Source organism: Telopea speciosissima, chromosome 5 (assembly GCF_018873765.1).
Source record: "Telopea speciosissima isolate NSW1024214 ecotype Mountain lineage chromosome 5, Tspe_v1, whole genome shotgun sequence".
NCBI classification, from domain to species: domain Eukaryota; kingdom Viridiplantae; phylum Streptophyta; class Magnoliopsida; order Proteales; family Proteaceae; genus Telopea; species Telopea speciosissima.
Window position 1 is genome coordinate 42673158 of NC_057920.1, and position 14754 is coordinate 42687911.

At 41.3% G+C, this 14754-nt stretch overlaps 1 protein-coding gene across 1 annotated transcript in view; it reads left to right on the forward strand.

Moving 5' to 3' along the window:
* LOC122662536 (metal tolerance protein C4) overlaps positions 1 to 14754 on the forward strand; it is a 52361-nt gene that overhangs the window by 15965 nt on the left and 21642 nt on the right. The window contains exon 8 of the mRNA XM_043858192.1: positions 8051 to 8170. Within this exon, the coding sequence (XP_043714127.1) occupies positions 8051 to 8170 (120 nt within the window). The remainder of the gene's footprint in view (positions 1 to 8050; positions 8171 to 14754) is intronic.

A 14754-nucleotide genomic window follows, 5' to 3' on the forward strand; every position in this document is an offset into this window, starting at 1 on the left:
ACTGCTTGATCATCTGTTAGTTTGTTACCTTGATGCGGTTGAGGTATGATATGAGCTTATGCGAAGCTTTGACATTAGTTTTATGATGCCCAATAGGGCGTGGTATGTGGTGGCTTCCTGGATAAGTAGAACCTGGAGCAAATGTGGTCATATCCTATGGACAAATCTATAGGGTGCAGTATGCTGGTTTCTTTTGCTGGAGCATTACAATGAAACCGTTATTAATGCTTCTAATTACATAACCATATGGGCTTTTGTTTAGATGCTGGCTTCCTGGATAAGCAGAACCTAGATGTGGTTGTATCCGTTGGAGGATACTGTAGGGAGTGCGGTATGTTTGTTCCATCTGCTGGAGTATAAAAGTAGAACCTTCATAACCTCTGAGCAAGATTATCAAGTGGCTTCTGTGTTTGAGGAACTCCTCTGCTTCTGAGCCAGTGTACAAAAGAGTTGAGGGACATATCTCTTGTAGGTCGTAGGATCATGTTGTTATGTAGTTTGCATTGATTCAGTGCCTTGATTCTTTTGGTTTTGCTGTCTTTTCTTATGGTCCAGCCTTGTGAAATACAAAATGGATGTTCTTTTTTGCTTCAGCCTTGTATCACATGGACAGGCTTATTGTGGGATTTTGCACCACTTTTTAATATGATCTTTAGGCATCAAAGTATAGGGCTTCTCCTTGGTTGTCATTAATATAGGTCTATGATCAGCCCTTCCAAGTAGTGGTAGGAATGGATTCAAGTAAGATAGATTCGTTCTCCATGATACCTTCCCGGTCCTTTCCCGGATTCTACTCCCTCTTGTTGATCAGGTCTCTGAATCTCCGTAATTCAAGTTAGATTATGCTGAGCAGTTCTCTGAATGTAGACATGAGACGATCAGCAGATCTTTGACCGCCCTTTTAACCTTATCTAAGGGAAGAAAAGCTGATGCACGAGGTTCCTAGTTTTGCAACATCAAAGTATGAAATCAGGGGCTAGGATGATATAGGTGAGGAGATTCTCAGTCTTATGAATGGAGAATGATGGTTTTATACTTAATCAAACCAGGGTTGAGAGGGAGGAGGAGGAAGCTCTTGAAAATGCCAGGGTTGAGGGAGGAAACCCGTTGGATTGTGGAGACAGGTGACTAGAAAGTTGGGGGTGTTATTTGAGGGATTTGAAAGGCAAACGAGGGAGCTATTTCTGCAATTGAAGCATGTAGTGGGGCTGGAAGCCCAAGAACTGCAGGAGGGGGATTGGATTGTAGGATGGGTTTGCAGCAAAGAAGGTTATAATGGGGGGGGGGGGGTTTGAAATGAGTCAAGAAGAGTGGAAAATGAAGGGGTTGTTCAGTAGAAGGGGGAGGGGATCTATACTTGTGTGATTTGGAAATTAAAATTTATTTGTGGAATGTAATAGGTTTGAGGGAAGGGGAGGGGAGGAAGGAAGTGGTTAAGATGTTTGAGGTGGTGGAGAGCCAATGTTGTCCTTCAGGAAACTAATTTGGAGATTATTGATGAGGGAGTAATGGCAAGGATTTGGGGGGTGGGACCGTGGGAGATGTTGAGTGGGATTTCTTACTGGCTGCGGGTACAGCTTTTATTTATTTATTTTTTTTGGGGGGGGGGGTGTTGTGGTGATGTGGAGGAGGTTGAGTAAAAAAGCAGTAAGTTCTGTTCGGGAATTATTCAGTGGCAATCTGGTAACTGAATGGTGGAGGATGGGTTTGTGTGGGGGCTGGCTGGAGTATATGGTATTAATGATCCACATTGCCAAGGGGAGTCACGGGGGATACATGAAGAATGGGGATTTTCCTTGGGTATTTCAGGAGATTTCATAATCTAGATCGAAGGAGGTGGAAGAGAAGAAAGAGTCAGCCAGATTTAGGCCCATTACTACACTCTTTCTTTTATTTATTTTTGTTTTTAGATTCTCTTATATGTAGTAATAGTTTCTAATTTCATGACTGTTTCTATTTTGAGATGTATCTAGAATTAGATCTTATACTAGGACTACTTTCTACTTTATATGGTTACTATTGGTGCGGTTTGGGAGGACTAGCACACCAGGATCTGTCATTCAATGAGCATTTGATATAAATCTGATTATTGAGGGCTGAAAGAGGATGGAGAATAGGGGTTATGTTGGCTGAAATGCAGATTAACCAAAGGTATAGTTCAGGTTCTGGTTTAGGAGTAGCAAAGGGAAGATGAAGGGTCAAATGAGGAAAGAGCTGGAGTCCCACCTAGGCCAATCCGCAGGAGTCTCACCTGGGTTGCTGAGTCTCACAGCTCTTGTTTCTCACAAGTGTTCTAGAAAGAAGATTTCACAAAATTCTGGAGGTTATGAGAACCCTCCCTACGTTTTGCATTTATAGAGAAAATGTGGAGGCTAAAGCCTCTAGTTACATTAGAGTACAAAAGGACTTTTGAGCTTCCCCACACCTAGAAAATAAACCCAATAAAACATTAAATAAATGAACTACAACTTTCATACTTCTAACTAGGAAATTTAAAAGGCACCCAGGAAGTTAAAACAATCTCATTAACTCTACCTAGGAATATAAAAAGTCAACTGACTACCTAGATAATTGAAACAAACAAGAAACTAAATAAAAAACTGGGCCACACATTGGCCATTACAAAAGCTGCATGAAGGCTAGGCCTGGCCAGCCCACGCTAGATCTGGGCTTGGCTGGTTGGGCTGGGCTGCAGGCTTAGCCAGGGGGCTGATAAGGCCTGGGCCTAGGCCTAAGCTAGTACCTCGTGGGGTGCTTGACTGGGTCTGGCCTGGGCCTGCCGATGGCCCTGCATCAGAGTTGCTCACACAACTATTCTTGAAAAATTCCAAAGTAATCACTCCAATTTCTAATTCAATGATAGATCAAATTCATGCCTTACATTATTGGGTTACATGGTATTTAAAGAGAAAAAAGGACCCTTGAAGTTGTAACTTCCTTATTAAATAACATAAATACTTAGAACTTCTAAAACTCCAAAACAATAAATGACATAGATATTAACTCCTAGAAACATAAATGCTAAGACTTAACTCTTAGACTATAAAAGGTAGAGAACTCCAGAGACCACATTAAAGACACCTTGGAATATGAAAAGACAAAAGAAGAAAAAGGAAAAGACTATCCAATTTAATATTCTAACGAATTTTAAGGGCCACGTGGGTCCCGCTTCATTCCACTACGCAGGGGGGGTGAACCTGGCAAGCATAGAGGCCATAGAGGGGCTGGGCTGGGGCTCTCTTGGCTTGCCCATGGTTTCTAGTCTTGGGCCGAAAATGCCCTGCATCAATTCTCCCTTTCTTAAAAAAAACTCGACCACGTGTTTTGGTCAAGCGAGAAATCAGCTTGATATGATGGATATCCGTCTTCAGCCCATATTAATGCTCTGGCAACTCTCTAAAGTCGGATATATAGTCGTGCAAGCTTGGTTCACGATCTTCGAAATATTTGGGTGGAAAGATAAAATCAATATGTTCCACCTGATGTAGAATCTGGCCAGCATAAGAGACAAAGGACCAGGCCCCTCTTTGGGCCAATGGACCAACTTGAGCCAGCCCAGCTGGGCCAACCTGAGCCAGCAAAGAAGGAATCTGAGAGGCCCTACTATCTGGATAGAGATTCACCTTGACCAGTCAAAGATGCTCCACGATTCTGGTAGGATACTCTTTGACCAGTCAGCTGGGCCTGAGTGCAATTTAGAAGTTTCTATAATTACTAGTTTCTAATTTGTGGCTGAAGTATAAAGCCAAACAATTTTATTTTAGTCAACTTCTTTTTAGATAGGATTTAGTAGTTTCTATCTTATTAAGTTTCTATTTTAGTTTAGTTTTATTTTTGGAAGTTCTATTGTAAGTTTGCCTATTAAAAGGCATCAGATTTTAATGAAAGTCTGATTATTAAAGAAAAGAATATTTTGGCCACTTTAGCCATCTTGTATGGGAGCTCCTCCTATGCTGCAACAGCTGAGATAGCTGTGGGTGAGAGGCCCATTCCCCCTACCCCCTACCTTCTATTTTCCTATCTTCTCTACCTCCTCTGCCTTTCCATCGATTCTTGAGAGCTGCTGTGTATTGTGATTGCTCCAACCATTGAGAAGACCATCCGAGTGCTACTGCTGTTTCTCCAGATCTGCTGCTGCAGCTGTTCTTCAGTTAAGGATCGAGTCACCTTGTTGCTGCCCAGTTTTCTTCCAGGTTTAGTGCTGGGATTTGTGGAGTCTTATCTCTGCAAACAACCATCAGTTTTAGTCGATCTTTGGAGCACACAACTTCCCTACCATCACCTCCACTCGATCTCGATTTCCATCCTCTTCCACTGCCTGCAACCTCCATAGCCTCCATACTTTCTATTTTCATTCCCAGCCATCCGTCTCTATATCCCACCCTGAGAATTGATCCAAACCTGCAGATCAAGCTCCCTACACCAAGTCCTACACTTGGTCACTGCAGAGAGCACCATCTGCCTATTTTGGAAGGTTTTCCTCTAACCTTCTATTTTGGTGAAACCTTGATAACTTCACATCAAGCCATCAGAAGTGACCCGAATTTTGAAGACATTCTCTCCATATCATTATCTTCCTTAATCCAAAGTAGGTGTCCATCAGTTGGTTGGTTTGACAAAAATCCTAACCTTCTAATTTCTTGTTCTGTTCCTATTTTGAGTTTGTGACTGCTGAGTATTCCTGGGTTATTTGGGGCTAAATCTAAGTATCTAACCTAGATTAGCTCTACATTACCACCTCTGGTTCACGGTCTTCGAAAGATTTGGGTGGAAAGATAAAATCAATATGTTCCGCCTCTGGTTCACTTTCAGTAATGGAGGGAGTAACTGGAGGAGTATCTATAGTGACATCATCAACAATTACAGGCTTTGGGTTGGTTTCAATGGTGGCTTCCACAGTAGAACTCCAAGAGTCTTTTTTTTTTCCTCTTTAAATACCATGTAACCCAATCATAGTTGTCAAGGCGTTGCCTAGGTGCCCAAGCGGGAATCCTTGTGATAAGTGATGGTATGCTTTATGAGAGTCACGAAAGGCGGGAGCCTTGACCAACTAGGCATCGCCAAGGCGGTTAAAGCGACGCCTTGGTGTTCCATGTGGTCAAGTCGGCCGCCTCTCTTTTGTGGTTTTTTTTTTTTTTTTTTCATGCATTGTTCCTTTATTCTGTTTCTTTACTTTCTATTTGTTGATGTACAAGTATTTCGTATAATGCTGCTACATGGGATCATACAAAATTGAAAACTCTAAAAAGCTAAAAACCTAAAACTTCTCAAAAAGTAAAAAACCCTCGACCAATTTTTCTCTATGCGAAGTCTAAGACTCTAAGCAAACGAAGGCGGGAAAGCTTCTTCCTAGTTCCTTTTTTCCGGCACTGCTATTCTGGCAACTAGACTCAGATGAAGTCACAAAGGCCGCAAAGCTTCTTCCTAGTCCTATCTTTCCGTCTCGGGCAAGATAAGTAGTTAGTAGCCCCTACTCCATAGTCGTCGTCTTCTTCTACTCTGTTTTTTTTTCTTTTTTTTGGTATCACCTGCTGCTGCTTCTCTTTTTTCTTTTTTGCTTGGATAGCTGCTTTGCTTCTTCTGCTTCTTCTTCTCTTTAACATACTAACCTGCTGCTGCTTCTCTGGTTTTTTTTTTGCTTGAATGATTGGTTAACTGCTCTACTTCTTCTCTGTAGTTTGTAACGCATGCTGCTGCCGCCTGCTATTTCTCTTTTTCTTTTTTGCTTGAATAGCTGCTCTGCTTCTTCTTCTCTTAAACGCATTAACCTGCTGCTGCTTCTCTGTTTTTTTTTGCTTGCATGCTTGATTTACTGCTGGCTGCTTCTTCTCTGTTTTTTTTAAATTGCTGCTTCTTCTCTGTTCTTTTTTTTTTTTTTTTGCTTGGTTAATGACTTAATGCTGCCTGTTTCTTCTCTGTAACGCATTAAACTGCTGCTTCTTCTCTGTTTGTTTTTTTAACTGCTGCTTCTTCTCTATTATTTTTTTTTAACTTCTTCTTCTTCTTCTTTGCCTGCTGCTGCTGCTGCTGCTGCTTCTTCTCTGTTTTATTTGTAATGGAATAATGGTGAATCAATGAATGAATCACTGAATTATGATCACTAATGGGATTATACATGTGCATCTGTAATCTTTTTATTTTTTATTTTTTGGGTAATGAAATTCTTTATAGTTTATTAGTTTATGTACATTATGATGTCTGATTATTTTGAATTTTTATGTATCATGTATGATTTTTCATTTTGATGACTTGAGGTGGGAAATTTAATTTTTAATGATATAAGGTATGATACTATGATGCATCATGCCATCATGTATTGAGTGTATGGAAGGGGGGGGGGGGGAGGGGGAAAACTAACACTAGACCGCCTTTACTGCTTAGGCGGCCGCTTTACCGCCTAAGCGCTTAGACAGGCCTCCACCGCCTTGGACTGCCATGCCGCCGTGACAACTATGAACCCAATGATGTAAAGCATGAATTTGAGTTATCATTGAAAGTGATTCCTTGGAAATTTTCAAGAATAGTTTTGTGAGCAACCCCCTTTTACTTTGAGTCTCTCCCTCCCCTCTCTCTCACGTTTTGGTGAGTTCTTTCTCTCTCTCCCATATTTTCTTCCCCTTTTCTTCTTTAACTTCAAACTATCTTCTCCTTCTCCTCTTCTTCCACCTGACCTGTCATCTTTCCTCATCCCTGCGGCACCCTTTGCTACCCCTAAACCAGAACCTGAACTATACCTTTGGTTAATCTTCATTTCAGCCAACATAACCCTATTCTCCATCCTCTTTACTGCTTAGGCGGCCGCTTACCGCCTAAGCGCTTAGACAGGCCTCCACCGCCTTGGACTGCCATGCCGCCGTGACAACTATGAACCCAATGATGTAAAGCATGAATTTGAGTTATCATTGAAAGTGATTCCTTGGAAATTTTCAAGAATAGTTGTGTGAGCAACCCCCTTTTACTTTGAGTCTCTCCCTCCCCTCTCTCTCACGTTTTGGTGAGTTCTTTCTCTCTCTCCCATATTTTCTTCCCCTTTTCTTCTTTAACTTCAAACTATCTTCTCCTTCTCCTCTTCTTCCACCTGACCTGTCATCTTTCCTCATCCCTGCGGCACCCCTTTGCTACCCCTAAACCAGAACCTGAACTATACCTTTGGTTAATCTTCATTTCAGCCAACATAACCCCTATTCTCCATCCTCTTTCAGTCCTCAATAATCAGATTTAAATAAGCTTCTTTAAAGTTTCAGAGCTAACTATAGCCATTTGCCCACCAAAACATCAAACCGAAAAAAAAGAAGAAATGGGCTGTCTTGCCTTGATCTCGAGATTTCGGTTGTCTCGACCTGGTTGAGACATCAAGTCGAGACGAGTTTTTGAACTATGTTCTTGCTTAATCGGTTCTTATTACTTATGAGTAGGTTTGTTATCGCACTTGTCAATGAAGATTTGAATCACATAGATGCCGTAAAGATAGAAATAGCCTAACATTGGTTGGATATCATTATTGCTTATATATGGTGCACAATACTTAAAAGCACTTGTTTTGCGTGTATCATAAGCTTGTCAATGAGTATTAAAGCGTATCTTAAGCATATGTAGCGTCTTTTAGATCTATCCGGTACATCTCCAAGATGTCTCTTAAAACCAGCTTTCCGATATGCTGCCCGATACCAATACTTGACACTTTCATCATAAGCATATTCATGCGTATCTTACTTAGCGCCTCTCTGAAACGCCTCCAGAACATTTCGTAAAACCTTTTTTGATACGCTGGTTGATAGCGGTACTTCTTTTTTTGGTAAAGCTTGATAGAGATACTTGACACTTCTCATCGACGTATCTACATTAGTTAGATATGGTTTTTAAATGATTAGTGCTTTTCGGGTTTCATATGGTCTTTGAATTGGATGGGGAAAAGCCAAATACATTTTTCAATCAGCGCCATATCCTTTTCCCTACGATGTTTATCTTTTTTTTTTTGCCCTTTTAAATTTTATGGGTATTTGCTCAAATTTTATTTGCCTATGTTATCTAATTCATAATTAAAATGCAGGATGGCGCTGCAGTTACAGGCCTTCTTATTGCTGCAGCATCACTAGTGGCTGTTAATAAGACAGGAAATGCAATTTATGATCCCATCGGTTCTATTATCGTTGGTAATCTACTTGGAATTGTATGTCATGCTTTTCTCCCTAATTTTTCTTTTTTTGCTTTGAATGTTTATAGATCACATTGTATCATGGTTAGTTTATCGATGCGTATGAGAAAACTGTGGTTTTTGCTTATTTCAAAGTTGTTGCGTTGCCTAGGTGGCAAAGTGTTTTCAAGTCCCTAGGCACTCCCAAATGGAAGTAAGCAGGGACATAATGGAGGGGAAAAGGAGGAAAGGGATGTGGAAATGGGGAGGAAAAGGGGATAAATTGGGGGGAAAGTGGAAAAATAGTGAAGGAGGAGGGAGCCACAATGCCATAGTTGTTAAGGCATCACCTAGGTGGGCGCCTTGGTTGCATAAGCTGGTGTCCTGGTCGCCTTGCATCCAGGCCCCCTACACCACATTGGGTTGCCTAGACGCCATGACAACTATGAACAGTGCTGCCACTGGCCACTACCACCACCACTGCCACAGCAAGAGCAGGAGCAGGAGCAGCAGCAGAGGAAGGAGGGAGAGGGAGAAGAATGAAGGAGAAGATGGAAGAGGAGGTGGAGAAAGAAGAAAATGAAGGAGAAGGAAGAGGAGGTAGAGGAGGAAGTAGTAGGAGGCAGAGGAGAGGAAGGAAGAGGAGGTGGACGAGGTGGAGGAAGAAGAAGAAGAAGAAGAAGCAAGGGGGCGGAGAAGGAGGAAGAGGAGGTGGAGGCAGAAGAAGAAGAAGCAGGGAGGATGCAGAGGCAGAAGAATAAGGAAGAGGGGGCAGAGAAGGAGAAGAAGAGGAAGAAGGAAGTCGATGCCAGAGTCTCTTGTCCCAACTACCAAAGCACGGCAATGAAAGCCTGTTTGGCTCTCTCAAACGTAGTATTAGGGATGATATCTTATTTTACCATTGAATTTTGTTTCATTTACATAACAATCCCTTTCTTTATTGTAATTTATAAATGCCCATATTCTTCAAATAACTACCCCTCTTTAGTAAAATAAAACGCCTGCCTTGCCTGCCTAGCCCCCGTCTAAGTGCACCTTGGCATTCAAGCGGGTTCCCAGTGTGTAGGCTCAACCTAGTCCCCATGATAACTGATAGTCTTATTGTCTACTATTATATGTTGCCAGGGGGGGTACATGACCCATATGTATCGTGGGGTACATATGTGTCATGTACACATATTGTGTAACGCCCTCAAAACAATCCTAGGGTTTAAGGACATTGGTGGTCCACAAGGTCGTTTATGTCAAAGGAGATATGAACCGGAGTAGAACCCAAAACACAAACACTTAAACTGAATGCATAAAATTAAAAGAGCTCTAAAATCTCAAAGTTATGACATCACCAAACTTAGAGTTATAATCTGAATTTAATTACAACCTCCCAAATTAAATAAACCAAGTAACATGTTCTCTAAAATAGTAAAATCTAGGCAAATCTCTAGTAGTAGTTATCCTCATCATATCCATATGCTTTGTCCTCCGGAACCTCCACATTAGTCTCATCACAACCATCGTTGCACTCATAAAGCTGCTCATCTGAAAAGTAATGAGGGTTAAGCTTTGGTAAAAGCTTAGTAAGTAAATCAACACAACAGTACAAGTTTAAAAACACACACATGTGAACAAAAGCGAAAGACATACATATGAGTATAATTTGTATAAGACCACGATGAAAAAAACCTGATCATAACCACATCTGCTAAACATTGCCACCACAAGGAAAAGTTTCTTATGGTAATTCTCAATTTCTCATCAATGAAATAAACAAGTAAAGAATAAAGTAAACTAAGACATCACTCCTTGATAGACTAGTATGAGATAGTACCATACACTGACTGTTACGCCCCCCATCCCGATGAAAGATATTTTACGATAAAGGGGGTGACTGGGACGACAAGTGTCATCCTAATACCTACCAGGATCACAGATACAGTGTCCCGAGCCACAGTCCATCCTGTTATCAAGTCATGATAACATCAGAGAACGTATCCAATGGAATAAATCGTACCAATTACAGAGTTAGTGGAAGCGAAATTCATTTAAATCATGTAAATATAGAGCATCGGTTCTCTAATGATAACACATAATACAGTTGCAATATCCCGTATCTATCCATTTATCTCCGTATATTTACACATGAAGTTCATACATGAATGAAGATGAATACAGAAATAAATAATTAAATCACGCCACTAGGGCACCATTCTTGGGTGTACATCGACATCTAAGTCCCATCCACCGAACTCCGCTTGATTCGCATCTATAGGTTCTCATCAAGAGGTGACCAACATATAAACTAAAAAGGGTTACGCAACGGGGTTAGCTCCACAAGTTAGTGAGAGAGCAAAGGGGAATACACATACACACAAACACGCAATTTCAAACAATTCATGATGCATGTAAATGTTAGATTAATTTTTCACCTAGCACACAAATTCTACGTCAAGTGTATGCTACTGTGATTACTCGGGAGATACTGTGGGTCACTTAACTTATCGCCACAATGAAACCTTAGTTATCACGAGGGAGCCTACGCTGGTAGAAGCCATCAGACCACCCAGTGGCAGACCTCGATAGCCATCACTACCCCTGACCTGGCCTCTCTCCCCCATAGGCAACAGGTGCTCAGACTATCCAATACATAAACCCCTGTTGGTAAGGGTCGTAGCATAAGGGAGCAAGAATCCTAGCCACAGATATACTACATGCAAGTCCTATCGTCCCGAGAGGTATTCCGGGTGCATCATCGTCCCATTCCATCTAGTACCCGGGTACCAGCACGGCACGACGCATATAGATCAAGATGACAGATAGCAAATTTCATAATTAACTCTGGGGTTCCGGTATCAGTACACCCATCATCGTAACCCGATACAATTGTGAGAACATTATCACATCAAATTCATAACAGTTCTCGTTCAAGATAAATAATGCAATGTACAAGCTGCTTATTATTCATATAGTAGCATGATAATGACTGTTTAATATGTATACAAGCCCAAACAAATCATCCAAAACCCACTCACCGAACTCGGGTATTACCCGGCGTGGTTGACATGAATCTCATCGGTGCACCAGCTATCCATCGAGTTGGGTAGCCTAAGAATGCAAAAGCAAACTTCAAAAGATGCATAGAGGGGTCCTATGTTATTCCCCCAAAGTTAAAATTAAGTTTCAACCAAGACAGCACAGACGGACTCACGGACGGAAGAAACAGGGTGAGTCTGTCCCTGACTCCATTCAGGCCAAAAGGTCAAAACACGAGGGACGGATCCAAGGACGGAACTTTCACCTGCATTCGTTCCTGCATCCGTTCGAACCTTGAGACATACCCGAGAGCAAACGGAACCACGAACGGAAGAGCCTTATGAATCCGTCCTTGCATCCGTTCGATCCCTGAGACATTCCCGAGAGGGAACGGATCCGCGGACAGAGGAAACAGAGTAAAACCGTTCCTTCATCCGTTCGAATCCAGTAGCTGGGATGCACTGGACGGACTGACGGATGGAACCATGACGGTGACTCCGTTCGTGCGTCCGTCGGAGTTCTTTCTGAGATTTCCTAGGGTTTTCCCCTCCAGCTTGGAACCTGGAGTTCACATCGCACTCAGGGTCATGGAGGGGTGTCCTAGGTCTCCCTAGGGTCACTAGAACCTAGGCTTACCTCATGGATCCAAGATCACATAAGGGTTTGGCTCCATTTGGTCCAAGGCTAGGGTTTGGTGGTTTAAAACCAAGGAATCAGCAACAATGGCTGCAAATGGCTGGTAGGAGCCTACATTAGGGGTTGGTCGTCACTATTAGAGTCCCATTTAAGGGCTAAGCCTTACCTTGAGTCCCAAATGGAACCCTAGGTTAGCTCAAACTCAAGGAATCTACTTCAAATCAAGAATGGAATGTAAAAGAGGGAGGTACCAAGAGATAGAGCATACCTTGGTGAGTGGAGCTCCAATCCCAGCCCTAGCCAGCCTTGAAGATCCACCTTCTCCTTTCTCCTTCTTCTCTTTGTCTTCTTTGCTTCAAGCCTTGATCAAACAACAGGAGGAGGGAAGGTAGGGCAGCCTCTTTGGCATGCCTTCCATCTTCCTTTCCCCTCCCATTCCTCTTCCTACTTCTTCTTCTTCTTCTTCCTTGTCTCTTCTCCTCCACGGTTTGGCTTGGAGGGAAAGAGATAGGAGAATATGAGGCTATGTCTTATCTTTTAAGGACCAAAAGAGGCCTTAGGACCTGTTTGCCTAAGTGTCTGTAAGACACTAGATAGTCTTTTGGGTTTAATTGAACCTTAGGGCCTTTTTGGCCAAGGTCACCACCTAATTAGTCTAACTAGTTAGGACATGTTTGGGTCTGCCCTAAGTCTTATAAAGGACACATTAGTTCTTAAGGTTTGTTTGGTTCATAATAGGACTCATTATTTATTTAAGTTAAGTCTTGTGGGCCCACTTTCATGGCCCAACTAGCCAATTGAAGGTAAGGGTGGGGGTCCATCTTGTCCGAAGATCTAGTTATGGTGTCCAGGACACGGGGACGTGGGTCCCACACAAAAAATACTTCAAAAGAGCAAGAAACAGTACCAACAGATCCATGAACGGAACCAGTCTGGTGAGTCCGTTCGTGACTCCGTTGCTGCTGTTAGGGCCCAAACCTCAAGGAAAGTTGCGGGGCTTTGACCCGTACTCTCAGGACTTCGAGGGGACACTTATAATAGTAATTTTAAGTTCAAGGTCATAGGTGTTGACCATTGCCACCGTGGCATTACCCGTTGATAAAAGTCAAATTGGATCCGGGGTATTAGGATATATTTTGGGTACGGGTGTAACACTGACCATGGCCCTCATGATAGCAACACTTGATTAGAGCTATGATCCACCACTACACAACATAGTTGTCACAGCTTCTTGGCGACCTAAGGTGGTGGAGAGGGTCCAAATGGCAGGTGCCACCAATTAGGCGAACAAGGCTTCCAAGGCAACCTAGGCGCCCAAGTTGGCCTTGACAACTATGCTACATACTGTCCTCATAAATAGAAATCAATGGAATGCTGGTGATCAAGCTTCCCATTGGATCAAGTCATGCCCCCCAAAGGTTTTACCAGCCATGCTCTTCTGAATGGTATTATTAATCGACATAAAAAAAATAAAGCTAGCAACTATATATTTCCGATAAAGTTAAGCTCGTAGTCTTTAAGAAACAAAACCCGTTGGCATTATCCTTACCCTAGTTTAACCCATGTCGGTGAGGTAAAAGAGGCAATAACAATCATGCTTATGCATAAAGCTATACAACAAGTCCAGAACTTAGGGTTTGCAACTCCCCATATTCCAAACACTAACAATGTTTAATAAAAGAATTGTAAAAGAATAAAGGCTTAGAATTAAATAGAGATAAAGGCTTAGAATTAAATAGAGTTTCATCAACATATCATGACATAGAGTGCAATACATAAATAGAGAAGATTTGGAAAAATCTTCGCACAAAGTTGTCAACAAGCACCACCTTCAATTGCAACAGAATATAAACCGGTAAATCTAGTAGAAATCAGATTTAAATGCATCATAAAAAACAAAACATCATGAAAGTGCTTGAGTAGAGAAGGTCATTCATTGAACTTCATCACATTATCAACACATGTATTAGATTCGTTAATTTATAATCATGATACTTAAAGAAAAATTCTGCACACACATATCTTATATAAATTATGAAAAACACAAAGATTCTTCTCATGCTATCGTGAGCATACATAGATTCAAGTTTAGAACAAGTATTTAGGATGATTTGACATGATAAATCAAGAACTAAATCATGGTTTCAGATTTGAAAAGGATAAAACTAAAACAGTTTTTATATTGGAGAAAATAAGCATGTAAAGTTGTGTAGATTCACTCACTTTCTTCAAGCTATGTAAATCTCCAAAAGTATAATATCAAATCTGAAAAAACCTCCACTTTAATGCTCTAATGGTGATGAACTCCAGCTACTAGGGATTAAAATGCTTCAAAGGAGCTCAAGGGTGCAAGGTAAGTTTCCCGCCTTTTCTGCTTCTTCCTTCTCTTTTCCTTCTCCTTCCTCATCTCTTTCTCCCATGATTTTCCTTTGCTCTCTCTTGGCCCATGATTTTTAAATGTGGGGGAAAAGGGTTTAATATAAGTTTATATATGGTCTTTGGGTGGTGAGGTGTCAATCCTTATCATGGTCTAAGAGTGCTTTAATCATCCTATTGGTTAGAAAGGAATCTTAGAGACGTATGTATAATAGAAAAAGGATTTAAATTCTAGACTTACCAAAAATAAAGCATAAAGCTAAGAAAAGAAATAAGAAATAAAATCTAACTTTTAATAGGGTTTCCTAGTCTAGGCAACTTCTAGCGTAGTTACTTGCTACATCATCCACTTCTCTCTCCTTGTTCAAACTCTAACTCACTCGAACAATCTCACCTTCTAACATTGTGGGCTAGGGATTCTAGCCCAAAAATCCTCAAAAATAAAAATACAAAATAATCCCCCTCTCAAGAATGGAACCCTAGACCTCTAACCACTTGAACTAAGGGTCCAACCACTAGGCTAGGTTACTAGTTATGCATTATTTTCTAAATCAATTTATTTATGTTTTTAACAAACCCTA